General features: G+C 43.6%; 1 protein-coding gene across 3 annotated transcripts; it reads right to left on the reverse strand.

Moving 5' to 3' along the window:
* Nucleotides 1-1135: 1135 nt before the first annotated feature.
* Nucleotides 1136-13055, reverse strand: LOC104672706 (sialic acid-binding Ig-like lectin 6). 3 transcript variants are annotated; one of them, XM_030913570.1, is made up of 8 exons: nucleotides 12840-13055; nucleotides 12412-12777; nucleotides 11925-12203; nucleotides 11681-11761; nucleotides 10974-11231; nucleotides 9406-9499; nucleotides 8993-9074; nucleotides 1136-2072 (listed from the first exon to the last, which is right to left on the reverse strand). In XM_030913570.1, exons 1-8 carry the CDS (start codon nucleotides 12871-12873, stop codon nucleotides 1899-1901), a joined length of 1368 nt encoding a protein of 455 aa, XP_030769430.1. In that variant the 5' UTR covers nucleotides 12874-13055; the 3' UTR covers nucleotides 1136-1898. The 3 variants fall into 3 exon arrangements, with proteins under 3 accessions (XP_030769430.1, XP_030769432.1, XP_030769431.1); XM_030913572.1 differs by having other exon boundaries at nucleotides 1138-2072; nucleotides 11681-11728; nucleotides 11925-12170; XM_030913571.1 differs by having other exon boundaries at nucleotides 1139-2072; nucleotides 11681-11728.
* Between the last annotated feature and the right edge of the window lie 2702 nt (nucleotides 13056-15757).

Genomic DNA, 15757 nt, shown 5'->3' on the forward strand with positions numbered 1-15757 from the left:
CTGAAGTTCCTGGGATTATAAGCAAGCACCACCACACCCAGCTAATTTTTGTATTTTAGTAGAGATGGGGTTTCACCATGTTGGCCAGACTGGTCTCGAACTCCTGACCTCCAGTGATCCACCCCCCCTCAGCCTCCCAAAGTGCTGGGATTACAGGTGTGAGCCACCGCTAACTGTGGTCTTCTAAGTGTAATCTGTCTTTTTATTTTTCGTGGCTACTCTTAAGAATTTTCCTTAATAGTTGGTCTTCATTAGTTTTCTTCAATTTCACTGAAAGAGTGGAGACTGGGATTTGTAAGAGGAAGTTGCTGAAGTGGACATGGGGTATTGGTGACTGGTGAGGAATTGAGTTGGGGAAATCTGGATGGAGAAGCTCATGTAGACAGCCTTGAGCAGAAAGATGATGGATGGAAACTTTATTTGGGGGAGTCATGAAGACTTCTGAACAGGGAGTGACACAGATACCTGGTGCTGTGGCTGCTGGGCCTGCTCCTTTTTAGCCTTAGGAGAAATTGCCAGCAGAAACCGTTTATTAAAACCACTGGCCGGGCACGGTGGCTCAAGCCTGTAATCCCAGCACTTTGGGAGGCCGAGACGGGCGGATCACGAGGTCAGGAGATCGAGACCATCCTGGCTAACACGGTGAAACCCCGTGTCTACTAAAAATTACAAAAAAAGCTAGCCGGGCGAGGTGGCGGGCGCCTGTAGTCCCAGCCACTTGGGAGGCTGAGGCAGGAGAATGGCGTAAACCCGGGAGGCGGAGCTTGCAGTGAGCTGAGATCCAGCCACTGCACTCCAGCCTGGGCGACAGAGCGAGACTCCATCTCAAAAAAAAAAAAAAAAAAAAAACAAACAAAAAAAACCACTAACCAGGCCAGCCATGGTGGCTCAAGCCTGTAATCCCAGCACTTTGGGAGGCCGAGGTGGGTGGATCATGAGGTCAGGAGATAGAGACCATCCTGGCTAACACAGTGAAACCCTGTCTCTACTAAAAATTCAAAAAATTAGCTGGGCGTGGTGGCGGGCACCTGTAGTCCCAGCTACTTGGGAGGCTGAGGCAGGAGAATGGCGTGAACCCAGGGGGCGAAGCTTGCAGTGAGCTGAGATGGCACCACTGCACTCCAGCCTGGGCGACACAGCAAGACTCCGTCTCAAAAAAACAAACAAACAACAACAACAACAACAAAAACACAGCTAACCAAAGCCAGATACAAGGCATTTATTTACAATAATATACAGACTTTATGAAAAACTTTGTGTCAGGGCCTTTGTTAGCTGTATGCTTTCTTTGACCCTTCACAATAATCTGGTTAGATGGAAATTATTTCCCTGCCTTACAGAGCAGGGAGATAAAGTGACTTGCTCGGTAACTGGCATAGATAGAGTTGAACTCAGTTCTCTTGGACAGAAGTCCTGTGATCTGCCATATATACTAAGGAATTTATATAGTCCATTGACAACAAAAGTATTAATATTAAAAAAAATTGGACACAGTGCTATGGGCTAAGTTGCTCCCTTCTAAAATTCATATGTTGGAAGTCTTAAATCTCAATATCTCAGAAGGTTACTGTATTTGGAGGGTCTTTAAATAGTTAATTTATTTAAATTAGGTCATAGAGAAGCCCTAATCCAATATGACTAGTGTCTTTATAAGAAGAGAAGATTAGGACATAAACACACTCAGAGGTAAGACCATGTGAAGACACAAGAGAGGCCTTGGAAGGAACCAACCCTGATAACACCTTGTTCTCAGACCTCTAACATGTAAAACTATAAGAAAATAAATTTCTGTGTTTACATCACTCAGTCTGTGGTACGTTGCTGTGGCAGCCCTAGTAACCAATACACTGAGAGGTACCATGTTGTCTCCAATCAAGGTTATGGCTTTGGACAATTCCTCACTTGCGTATCTTGATTTCTGAGTATTCAGTGTTGGTGACCTCTGGTTTCTGAAGATGCACCTTGTGGAAACGTAGGAAAGCATAGTGGAGCTCCTGCTCATCTCCTGAGATGGGGTCAGCCTCAGCAGGGTGGTCTGAAACCACGCCTCTCTGGAACTGGTGCTGATGACTCTGAATGGAAGAAAAGAAAAGATTCAGGGCTGGACAACAGGTTCTCAAAGACAGCAGCCAATGATCGGAAAAGGAGTAGAACTGATGGAACTTTATTATTTATCCATTCATTTATTATTTTATTTTATTTTTGAGACGGGGTCTCGCTCTGTTGTCCAGGTTGGAGTGCAGTGGCATGATCACGGCTCAGGCAGCCTCGAACACCTGGGTTCGAATGATCCTCCTGCTTCAGCCTCCCGTGTAGCTGGGACTACAGGCATGCACCACACCTGGCTAATCTTTGTAGAGATGGAGTTTCACCATGTTGCCCAGGCTGGTCTTGAACCCCTGGGCTCAAGGAATTCACCCACCTTGGCTTCCCAAAGTGCTGGGATTACAAGCATGAGCCACCATGTCCACCGCATTCATTTATTTATTATTTAATAATTAAGATTGGCCAGCCCTTAGTGAGTGTTTACATTAATCAGTCATATTCTATTCTCCAAAAAATGCTTTGGAGTGGATTCCATGATGACATTCATCTTATAAACAGGAACACTGAGGCTGAGAGAGGCTTCACATATTGCCTAAAGACACACATCTATACACATGCAACACTGAGCAGGACTCGGAACCAGCTTATTGTGTGGGTCATGTGACATGTGCTATACGTTAAGCCATGAAGAAAGCAAATTATGGCACAATTCAGGAAACATGAACCCACATAAATGAGAAAGAACCAGTGCAAGAACTCTGGCAAATCTAAAACCCAGAGTGTCTTCTTACCTCATAATGACCACACTAGTTCCCCAGCAAAAGTTCTTAATCAGGATGAAATGGCTAAAATAACAGACAAAAAATTCAGAATCTGGATGACAATCAAGATTATTGAGATTCAGGAGAAAGTAGAAACCCATTCCAGGGAATCAAAGGAATCCAGTCAAACAACTGAAGAGATAAAAGATGAAATAGCCATCTTAAGAAAGAACCACACTGAGCTGATAGAGCTGAATAACTCACTATAAAAATTTCGTAACACAATCAGAAGTATTAACAGCAGAATAAACCAAGCTGAAGAAAGAATATCAGAGCCCAAAGATGGTTCTTCAAATTAACTCAGGCAGACAAAAATAAAGAACAAAGAATTTTAAAAATGAACAAAACCTCCAAAAAATGTGGGATTATGTAAAGAGACCAAATCTACAACTCACTGGCATCCCTGAAAGAGAAGGAGAGAGAGCAAGCAACTTGAACAACATATTGGAGGATATTGTCCACAAAAATGTCCCCAGCCTCTCTAGAGAGGTCAGCATGCACATTCAGGAAATTCAGAGAACCTCGTTAAGATGATATATAAGACAATCATCCCCAAGACACACAGTCATCAGGTTCTCCAAGATCAATGCCAAAGAAAAAATATTACAGGCAGCTAGAGAGGAGAGACGAGTCATGTACAAAGACTATCCCATCAGGCTAATAAAGGACCTTTTAGCAGAAAGATTGCAAGCCAGAAGAGATTGGTGGCCTATATTCAGGATCCTTAAATAAAAGAAATTCCTATCAAGAATTTCATACCCAACCAAACTAAGTTTCATAAGAGAAGGGAAATAAAATCCTTTTCATCCCAAGCAAATGCAAAGGGAATTAATTACCACCGTATGTGCTTTACAAGAGGTCCTTAAGATAGTGCCAAACGTGAACACAAAAACATTTACCTGCCACCACAAAAACACACTTAAGTGCATAGACCATTGACACTATACAGCAAATACAAAAATCAAGTCTGCATAACCACAACCTAACAACATGATGTCAGGATCTAATCCTCACATATCAATATTAACCTTGAACATAAGTGAACTAAAAACCCAAATTAAAAGGCATAGAGTGGCAAGTTGGACAAAGAAGCAAGACCCAACTGTATTTTATCTTCAGCAGACCCATCTCACATGCAATTACACCTATAGGTTCAAAGCAGAGAGATGGAAACAGACCTATCAAGCAAATGGAAAGCAGGGGTTGCTATTCTTATTTCATACAAAACTTATTTTAAAGCAACAATGATCAAAAAGGACAAAGAAGGGCATTACATAATGATAGAGGGTTCAATTCAAGAAGAAGACTCAACTCTCATAAGTATATATGTACCCAACACTGGAGCACCCAGATTCATAAAGCAAGTTCTTAGAGACTTACAAAGAAATTCAGATAACCACACAATAATAGTGGGAAACTTCAACACACCACTGATGTATTGAACAGATCATCCAAGCATAATACTAACAAAGATATTCAGAACCTAAACTTGACACTTGAGCAAATGGATCTAACAGACATCTGTACAACCCTCCACCAAACAAAGTCAGAATACACATTCTCCTCATCAGCACATGGCACATACTTGACCATAAAGCAAGTCTCAACAAATTTAAAAAAAAGAAGAAAACAAATCATACCAGCTACACTCTCAGCCCACAGCACAATAAAAATGGAAATCAATACCAAGAAGATCTCTCAAAACCATACGACTAAATGGAAATCAAATAATCTGCCACTGAATGACTTTTGAGTAAACAATGAAATTAAGGCAGAAATCAAGAAATTGTTTGAAATAAATGAAAACAAAGATACAACATATCAGAATCTTTGGAACACAACTAAAGCAGTGTTAAGAGGAAAGTTTTCAGCACTAAATGTCCACGTGAAATAGTTACATATATCTAACAAATTAGCAACCTAAGGTCACACCTAGAGGAACTTGAAAAACAAGAGCAAACCAACCCCAAAGCTAGCAGAAGAAGAGAAGTAACCAAAATTAGAGCTGAACTGAACAAAATGGAGGTGAGAAAAAACATACAAAAGATTTTTTCAAAACCAAAAGTTGGTTTTCTGAAAGAATAAATAAGACTGATAGACCACTATCTGGATAATAAAAAAGGAAGAATATCCAAATATACACAATCAGAAATGACAAAGGGGACATTACCACCAACCTCACAAAAATACAAAAGAAGAAAAAACCCTCAGAGACTATTATGAACACCTCTATGGCCGCAAACTAGAAAACTTAGAAGAAATGAACAAATTCCTGGAAACATATTATAAAACCTCCCAAGATTAAACCAGGAAGAAATTGAAATCCCAAACAGTTAAGTAATGAGTTCTGAAATTGAATCAGTGGTAGGAAAACCCACCAACCGGAAGAAGTCCTAAACCAGATGGATTCACAGCTGAATGCTACCAGATGTATAAAGAAGAGCTGGTACCAGTCCTACTAAAACTATTTCAAACAATCAAGAAGGAAGGACTCCTTCCTAACTAATTTTATGAGGCCAGCATCATTCTGATACTAAAAATCTGGCAGAGACAATGAAAAAGGAAAACTTCAGGACAATAGCGCTAATGAACATACATGCAAAAATCCTCAGCAAAATACTAGCAAACCAATTCCAGCAGCACATCAAAAAGCTAATCCACCACAATCAAGTAGGTTTTATTCCTGGGATTAAAGGTTGGTTTAACATTTGCAAATCAATAAATATGATTTATCACGTAAACAGAACTAAAATCAAAACCGCGTGATCATCTCAATAGATGCAGAGAAGGCTTTTGATAGAATTCAATATCCCTCCATGTTAAAAACCTTGAACAAGCTAAGCATCAAAGGTACATACCTCAAAATGATAAGAGCCATCTATGACAAACCCGCAGCTAACATCATACTAAATGGGCAATAGCTGGAAGCATTCCCCTTGAGAACTGGAACAATACAAGATGCCCTCTCTCACCATTCCTCTTGAACACAGTACTGAAAGTCCTAGCCAGAGCAATAATGCGAGAGAAAGAAAAGACATTCAAATGGGAAGAGAGGAAGTCAGACTATCTCTGCAGAAGATGTGATTCTATATCTAGAAAATTTCATAGTCTTTGCTCAAAGGTTCCTAGATCTGATAAACAACTTTAGCAAAGTTTCAGGATACAAAATCAATGTACAAAACTCAGCAACATTTCTATACACCAGTAATATCAAAGATGAGAACCAAACCAAGAATGCAATTCCATCACAATAGCTACAAAAGAATAAAATGCCTAGAAATAGAGCTAACCAACCACGGAGGTGAAAGATCTCTAAAAAAAGAATTACAAAACACTGCTGAAAGAAGTCAGAGACAACACAAACAAATGGAAAAACATTCCATGCTCATGGATAGGAAGAATTGATATTATTAAAATGACCATACTGTCCAAAGCAATTTACAGATTCAATGCTATTCCTATTAAACTACCAATGACATTTTTCACAGAACTAATAAAAACCACTCTAAAATTCATTTGGAATAAAAAAAGAACATGAATAGCCAAAGCAACCCAAAACAAAAAGAACAAAGTGGGAAGCATCACGTTACCTGATTGCAAACAATGCTACAAGGCTACGATAACTAAAACAGCAAGATACTTGTACAGAAAGACACACAGAACAATGGAACAGTTTAGAGAACCCAGAAATAATGCCGCGCACTTACAACTATCTGATCTTTGACAAAGCTGACAATAACAAGCAGTGAGGAAAGGACTTCCTATTCAACAAATGGTGCTGGGATAACTAGCTGGTCATATGCAGAAGATCAAAATTGTACTTCCAGCTTTCACCATATAAAAAAAACAAAAACTCAAGATGAACCAACACCTTAGATGTAACATGTAAAATATTAAAAACTCTAGAAGAAAACCAAGGAAACACCATTCTGGACATTGGCCCTGGGAAAGATTGCATGGCCAAGACTCCAAAAGCGGTTTCCACAAAAACAAAAATTGACAAGTGGGACCTAATTAAACTAAAGATCAGGGTTAAGAGGAAAGCTTCTTCCACACAGCAAAAGAAATTATCAGCAGAGTAAACAGACAACTTACAGAACGGGAGAAAATATTTACAGACTACATACATCTAACAAATGTCTAATATCCGGAGTCTATAAGGAGTTTAAACAAATTAACAAGCAAAAAACAAACAACTCCTTTAAAAAGTGGCAAAGGATATGAACAGACACTTCTCAAAAGAAGACTTTCGGCTGGGCGCGGTGGCTCAAGCCTGTAATCCCAGCACTTTGGGAGGCCGAGACGGGCGGATCACGAGGACAGGCGATCGAGACAATCCTGGCTAACGCGGTGAAACCCCGTCTCTACTAAAAACTACAAAAAAAACTAGCCGGGCGAGGTGGCGGCGCCTGTAGTCCCACCTACAGCACTCCAGCCTGGGTGACAGAGCAAGACTCCGTCTCAAAAAAAAAAAAAGAAAGAAGACTTTCATATGGCCAACAAGTAAAAAACAGAAATGTTCAATAACACTAATCATTGGGGAAATGCAAATCAAAACCACAATGAAATACCACCTCACGCATGTCAGAATGGCTATTACTAAAAAAAGTGAAAAAATAACAGATGTTGGCAAGGTTGTAGAGAAAAAGGAACACTTATACACTGCTAGTGGGAATGTAAGTTAGTTGAGCCACTGTGGAAAACAGTCTGGAGATTTCTCAAAGACTTTAAAGTAGAATTACCCTTCAACCCAGCAATCCCATTACTGGGTATATACCCAAAGGAATATAAATTATTCTATCTTAAAAACACATGCATGCATTTGTTCTTTATAGCACTATTCACAATAGCAAAGACATAGAATCAACCTAGATACCCACAGATGGTAGGCTGGATAAAGAAAATGTGGTACATAGACACCATGGAATACTATGCAGCCATAAAAAAGAATGAGCTCATGTCCTTTGCAGCAACATGGATAGAGCTGGAGACCATTATCCTAAGCAAATTAACACAGGAACAGAAAACCAAATACTGTATGTTCTCATTTAAATGTGGGAGTTAAACATTGAGCACACATAGACACAAAGAAGGGAGCAATCAACACTAGGACCTACTTGAGGGTGGAGAGTGGGAGGAGGGTGAGAATTGAAAAACAACCTATTGGGTGTTATGTTGATTACCTGGGTGACAAAATTATCTGTACAGCAAACTCCCATAACATGCAAATCAACTATAACCGTGGATGTATCTATTTCCTCTTGCGGCTCTGTTGGTTTTTGTGTTCATTTATTTTGATAAATAATGCTCTGTTATTGAGTGCATATACATTTAATATATTTATATATTTAATGAAGTCATAGGAGCCAGTTACATAAAGTATTGTGTGATTCCATTTTCATGAAGTTCCAGAATGGACGAAACTAATAGATAGTGATAGGGGTCATAAAAGTGATTGCTGGAAATGAGACATTGACTGGGAAAGAAAATGAGACAACTTGGAGCGATGATGAAAAGATTCCCTATCTAAAGTGAAGACAAGGCTACAGTTTGTGTACATTTGCTCAAACTAATTTAACTGGATACTTAAAATGTGTGCTTTCTATTATACGTAAAGTATGCCTCCTCCATAATGTCATAAAGTTGACATTAAGTAAACACTGTAGTTGATGTGAAAAATGCAATATAATGGTGATGAGCAGTAATGACTTCGGGTTGATTTGGACTGTCTACTATAGGGCTTGTATCTACCACGTTCTTTGTACTTAATGCACCTGACACAGACTAAGTTTTGTTCATTTCTTTTTCTCAATAATCAATGCCGTAAGAAAAGGCTAATATTCCAGGAAATATGATAATCTGATATATGAGGAGCATAAATATCCCCAACAAATTAACTGGAGTACATATTTCATCAGAACTATTAGATTCAGTTCCACATGTGACTATTTTAAATTATTGACATCAATGCTTTTTAAATTATTACTGAATCAAAACTTTAAAATAGTCACATGTGGAACTGCAGGGAATGTCAGGTGTTAATGAAGAAATGCCTCAGGGTCCTTACGTAGGGCAGCATTCAAAAGGGGTAATGCTGAGTGGAAATTAAGGTCTCTATCACTCACCCTGGAGCCTAAGAGCATGACGGGGTTCATATCGTCCATGTTTTGCACTGGCTGGGCTGCTTTCTTCCTTCTGGTCTTCACTCTGAGGGAACAGCACCAAGCCTTTCAGCCTGGTTATTTGGAGCCTCTTTCCCCAAAAAAGAACCATCTCCCCACTCCCTATGGAGAGTACAGAAGTAATGAAGAGGTCCAGGTGATCCCACAAGCCCAAGAGTTGGACCACGGTTTCAAAGAGACCTCATGCTTGGCTCAGCTGGTCAACGGGGTAATTCATACCACCACTACCCTCCCTTTCCTCACTCTCGACTTTCCCAAGCACCCCATTTTCCTCCACTTGGGTTTTCTGAGATTCTGCCACCTGCGTGCCCTTCCCACATCAAGTCTTTCTGTGCCTCCCTGGAGCCCACTCTCACCTGAAGATGAAGCAAACACAGAGGAAAACCAGGGCTGTGGTGCCAGCTCCCCAGACTGCTCCCAGGACACCACCAACCCCGCCTTCTGGTTTCCCTATAATTTGAATTCTGAGTGAACTCCAGTTCCAATTCCAGTACATCCTTCCAACAGCCATTCCTCTCCACCTTCCACTACTGTGACCACCCCCAATCCAGGACTCAGTCACTCACCATTTCACTGCCCTGTGAACCCGGAAACAGCCTCTTCTCTCTCCATGACTCCCCCTTCCCCCAACTGCAAGACTGAGGACGTTGTGCCCCCAGCCACTCTGGTCTGGGCCTTGGAAACATCTTCTCCAAGCTTCATTTCTCTGGAGCAGTTAGGGTTAAATTATGTCTCCCCACAATTCCTATTTTGAAGTCCTAACTCCCAGCACCTCAGAGCATGACCTGATTTGGAGAAGGGTCATAGCTGATGTAATTAGTTATAATGAAGTCATCCTGGATCAGGGTGAGCCCTAATCCAATATGACTATTGTCCTTATAAAAAGGGGGAGATGTGGGTTGGGTGTGGTGGTTCACACCTGTAATTCCATCACTTTGGGAGGCTGAGGCGGGCAGATCACGAGGTCAGGAGATTGAGACCATCCTGGCCAACATGGTGAAACCCCATCTCTACTCAAAATATAAAAATTAGCTGGTCATGGTGGTGGGCGCCCATAGTCCCAGCTACTCTGGAGGCTGAGGCAGGAGAATCGCTTGAACCTGGGAGGTGGAGGTTGCATATGTCAGATTATCACGTTGCAGTGAGCCAAGGTCGCACCATTGCATTCCAGCCTAGCAACAGAGTGAGACTTCCTCTCAAAAAAAAAAAAAAAAAAAAAAGGAAAATGTGGACACAGACGCACATGTGGACACAGACACCACCATGTGAAGATTAAGTCAGAGGTCGAGGCAATGCTCCTTCAAACCAAGGAACACCAAAGACTCCCAAGAAACCACCAGAAGCCAGGGAAGGAGCATGGAAGAGATTCTCCCTCACAGCCTCAAAAGGAACCAATTTTAACACCGTGCATGATCTTGGACTTCTGACCTCGAGAACCGTGAGACAATACATCCCTATTGTTTAAGTCATGCACTTTGAAGTACTTTGGTATGGCGGTCCTAGCAAACTCCTACAAGAACCCAGGCTTCTCTTCCCCCAGCTGTCACCTCTTAGCAGACTCCTGACCTGGCAGCAGCTGGGACAGAGCTGCTCTGGGATGTTCTGGGCCTCAAAGCTGAGCCTGAGACTTGTGCTGAATCCCTGGCAGAGGCTCAGGGATCTGTTGGCCAAGGGACCGACGGGTCGGGGGTGACCGTGAAGGAGCCATGGCTGCTGTTCCCATTCCTCCAGCATCCCCTCCCCAAGCTGCCAGTGCAGGGAGGAGCCGCTGCAGTGTGGACTCTAAGCCTCCCAGAGGCAGCAGGGTCCCAGCAGTTGTGAGGGGTCTGGGGAGGGAGGACAGGACTCAGCAGGGGCCTCTTCTCTGAATACTAGGGAGTTCTCGCCAAGCTGCCCACACTCTCGCGCACCTGCCCACACTCACGTTGCACAAAGAGACTCAGAGAGATTTGCAGGGAGCCCAGAGGGTGCTGAGCGCGGCAGGTGAAACCTCCTTCTTCTGCAGACCCTACTTGAGACAGCTCCAGGACCCCGGTATTGGAGAGGGGTGTGGCGTTCAGGGCAGGGAAGCCCTGGAACCAGCTCAGGTGCGCAGGGGGGTTGCCCTCAGCATCACAGAGCAGCCGCAGAGCCTGGCCCTCCAGGACAGCGAGGGATGAGGTGTTTTGCAGGATTTTGAGGGCTTTAGGGAGAGAGGTGCAGAGAGTGAGAGATGGGGTGTAGGGGCAAGGCACTGGTGTCCCTCTCCTCCTGTGGGGTCCACACTAGCTCTAAGGAGGAGACTAGTAAAGTGGGGGCCTCAGGCCTTCAGAAAAGCCCAGACCATTTCCCTGGAGCAGCCCAGGTTGCCCTGCAGAGCGTGGAGAAGAGCGTCATGGCAAACAAGTGCCGTTCCTGGACCACGGAGATGCCTGCGGCAGTAGGAAAACAAGCAGCATCAGAGAGAAGGGGGAGTGCGAGGGGTGCGGCAGCTCCTGTGGATGAGGTGACAAAGGCTGGGGGTGAGCAAAGATTCAGTTCAGGGCTTTGAAGGCTATGGAGGCCTTAGTCCTGGCTTCTCATTTTGATCCCTGTTAGTCCCCACTCTGCTTCCACCCAGCCCTGGAGAGAACAGGACAGGCTGGTTCCTACCTGTGCTGTTTCCTTGGAAGATGCTGATGGTCACTTTCTGTGGAGCATCTGGGGTGGAAAGAGGTGGCAGCCTCAACATCCCTGAAGAGGAACGGTAGGCATGGGGCCTTCCCCTCAGGAGCCATGAAAACAGGGAAGGGAGCTCTCCTCTTTGGCCACCAGGTCCCCAACTTTAAGCTCTGGCTCAGCCCTGCCCTGTCCCCCCACACCCTCAGGGACCTGGGGATCCTGGCCCAGCACTCACAGGAGACATTGAGCTGGATGGTTCTCTCCATGGTCACACCGACTCCAGGGAATGTCACCTGACAGGTGAGGTTGGTGCTGTGGTCCTGGGGTCGTGGGGTGATCATGAGCACTGAGGACTGGGTGGTCCTGGGGCCCAGGGAGGTGGGGGCAGCTGACATCCAGGAGAAGATGGGGGGCGTCCCCTGCTCACAGGCCCAGGGCACAGAGCAGGTCAGGGTCCTGGAACAGCCGGACTCCAGGGTCCCTGGGATGGAGATGTTGGGCCTGTGGGTCAGGGCTGGTGAGGAGATGGGGACGCAGGATCAGGACGGGGGTATGAGGTTTCACCCAGAGGGAAGCCCAGTCTCCGGTTCAGCTCCTCCCCTGAGCCCAACAGGCTTAATTCTACCCACCTCCCAGGACCGGAGTCCCGTCCCAGGTCCCAGCCCTGCCCTACAGCCTCCATGACCTTCCCCTGATGGCCAGTCCTGGAGGTGGTTCCTTACCCATCACACACACAGAGAATTTGGAAGATATATAAGATGTATAACCAGGTGTCCGTTTCCGCTTCAACCTAAAGAAGTATACAGCACTGTCCCTCCTCCGGGCATCTCTGATGCTCAGGGAGCAGTTCTTACTGCTGAGATCCCAGAGGAGGTGGAATCGGTCCCGGGTCTCCTCCTGCACTTTTTTATCTGGGTCGTTTGTGGCCACTGGAACATCAGCCCCTTCCAAGAACCAGTAGCCATAATAATTGTACCAGAGTGAATAGGTACCGGGCAATCTGCAGGGTACGAGGACGCACAGACCCTCCTGCACCGTCAAGGACTCTGGTCCCTCCAGCTGGAATCTCTGCTCCTCAGCCAGGGCCTCTATGGAGACATGAGAGTCAGCTCGGCCCAGCCCCACGGCCCCTCTCCCCCGGCCCACTCACCTGCCCACAGCAGGAGCAGCAGCAGCGGTAGCATCTCTGAGGCGGAGGCTTCCTGGGCTCCCTGCGTGAGCAGAGAATGGGAAGGGAGTGGAGGGGAAGGACTGCGGGGAGGAACGGGTGTCTGGGGAGGAGCGCGTGATCTTGGCGATTCACAGAAGAGGAACTGCGAAGCCACAGGCCTTCGGAGCTCCACTCCCTCTGCACAGAGCAGACGGAAACCTTGCGACCCAGAGACCACGGAGACCTGCTCAAATGAGAGCAGAGGAGCAGAGACTGCGTCCCGCCTCCCACCTCGGGGCTTCCTGCGAGCACCAGAGCCTGGACCAGGGCCTCCGGGGGCATCTGAGGAATGGGGCACCCGTGTCTAAGGCCCTCCTACTCTGAAGTGCTTTTCTGTGCCCCACTGTTTACACCTGGGAGCTGGTCACTGCTGGCCTCAGAGAGTCACAGCCTCATCACAAGCCATGAGAAAGTCAGTCCTGCAGGACATAGGATTCTGTAGGGTCTGTGGGAGTGTTTGGGGCAGTGAAAGGAAGAAGTGTCCCAGGTGCAGTGTGTGTGGTAGCCACTCATTCATTCACTCATTCATTCATTCACATAGTGAACATCTGTATGCAGACGGGGCTGGAGAAGAGATGCCAGGGACCTGGTCCCTACCCTTGAGATGATCCCCATCCATAGCCTCCCATCCTCAGCACACACCCACATCGTCTAGCTTTAGAGCTGTGGACACTGGTGAGTTTGCCATGTGTCACAGTAGAATGCTGGATATTTTTTAAAACGTTGAGTATGGAGGTTTTTCCTTGACAGCCAGTATGCTTACAAAATTTCAATGACATCTCCAAAATAAGAACCATGCAGCACTTCATGTAAACCAAAAGGGAGGACACCTATTTTGTGAATTGCAGTGCAGAAGAAACTTCTTTGGAATTAATGTTGCCACTCAGTGCAGTGTGGACTGGAGAAGTTTTTTTTTAGGTCCTCATCATAGAGATTAGCAATTTCTTTCCTGTAAAAAAATCTGCTTCTCACGGTTAAAGGTGGCACAAAAAGACATATTTCTGGGCAACATGAGTGGAATATCCAGAGAAAATTAAAATTTTAGGTCTAGTTCACAGGGTTTTCCATTTTCCTCTGTGCAGTATGCATCTGGCAAATCTTTAATACCTATGAGGTATTAGAATTTGCCACCATATATTTGTAATGTTTTTTATTTCTACAAACTTAAGGAGTAAATGTAAAATTTTGTTGCATGTATATAATGCATAGTGATTATGTCAGGATATTTAGAGTGTCACCTGAGTGACAATACCTTCTTGTTAACTAAAATCACACTATTCTGCTCCCTAACACTGAATTTATTCCTTCTAACTCTATGTTTGTACCACTTCACTCACTTCTCTTCATCTTCCCTCCTCCCCTTATCTGACCCTTTCCAGTCTCTGTTGTCTGTCTTTCTACTGTCTACCTCCATGTGATAATATTTTTCTAGCTCCCACATGTAAGTGAGACCATGCAATATTTGTCTTTTTGTGTCTGGCTTATTTCAATTTAGGTAATGAATTCCAGTTCCATCCATGCTGCCGCAAATGACACGATTTCATTCTTTTTTATGGCCAAATAGTATATATACCATATTTTCTGTGTCCATTCATCTGTTAATTGACACTTAGGTGGATTCCATATCTTTGATATTGTGAATAGTGCAGCAAAAAGCATGTGAATGCAGGGGTCTCTTTGATGTATTTATTTCTTTCCCTTTGGGTAGATACCCAGTAGTGGGATTGCTTGTGTGATCGAATAGTAATTCTATTTTTAGTTCCTGAGAAATGTCCGTAGTGTTTTCCAAAGTGGCTGTACTAGTTTAAATTCCCACCAACAGTACAGAAGAGTTATCTTTCTCCTCATCCTTGCCAACATTTGTTATTTATTTATTTATTTATTTATTTATTTTAGTAATAGTCATTCTGACTGGGTAAGATGGTATCTCATTGTGGTTTCAATGTGCACTTCTCTGATAATTAGTGACGCTGATCATTTTTTCATATTGGCTGTTCTTACGTCTTCTTTGAGAACTGTCTATTCCTGTCCTTTGCCCACTTTTTACTTGGATTCTTTGCTTTTTCCTGTTGAGTTGTTTGAGTTCCTTGTATAGTCTGGATATTAGTTGCCTATCAGAAGAATAGTTTGTGAATATTTTCTGCAATTCAACGGGTTGTTTCTTCACTCTGATATTTCTTTTGCTGACAGGAGCTTTTTGTTTATTAAGTCCCATGTGTTTATTTTTGTTTTTCTTGCCCGTGCTTTTCAGAACTTAGTCATAATTTCTGATTCTTCTGGCCAATGTTCAGAAGAGTTTTCCCTTGGTTTTCTTCTAGCTTTTTAAAAATATAGTTTTGGGTCTTATATTTAAGTGTATGATTCATTTTGAGATTTTTTTTATATGGTGAGAGAGAAGAATCCAGTTTCATTCTTTTGTGTGGGGGTATATGATTTTCCCAGCACCATTTATTGAAGAAGGTGTCCTTTCCTCAATATAAGTTCTTGTCAGTTTTGTTGACAATCAATTGGCTGTATACATGTGGCCTTATTTCTGGGTTATATTCCATTGGTCTATGCATCTATTTTTATGCCATATCATGCTGTTTTGGTTATTATAGCCTTGTAATATAGTTTGAAGTCAGGTAATGTGATGCCACTACTTGTGTTCTTTTTCCTTAGGATAGCTTTGGGTATTCAGGCTCTTTTTGGATCCATATGACTTTTAGAATTGTTTTTTACAATTCTGTGAAGACTGACATTTGTATTTTGATATGGATTGCATTGAATCTTTATATTGCTATAGACCAATGTGGTCTTCTTAATGATCTTAATTCTTCCAGTCCATGAGCATGGGATGTTTTTCCATTTGTTTGTGT

Source organism: Rhinopithecus roxellana, chromosome 12 (assembly GCF_007565055.1).
Source record: "Rhinopithecus roxellana isolate Shanxi Qingling chromosome 12, ASM756505v1, whole genome shotgun sequence".
Taxonomy (NCBI): domain Eukaryota; kingdom Metazoa; phylum Chordata; class Mammalia; order Primates; family Cercopithecidae; genus Rhinopithecus; species Rhinopithecus roxellana.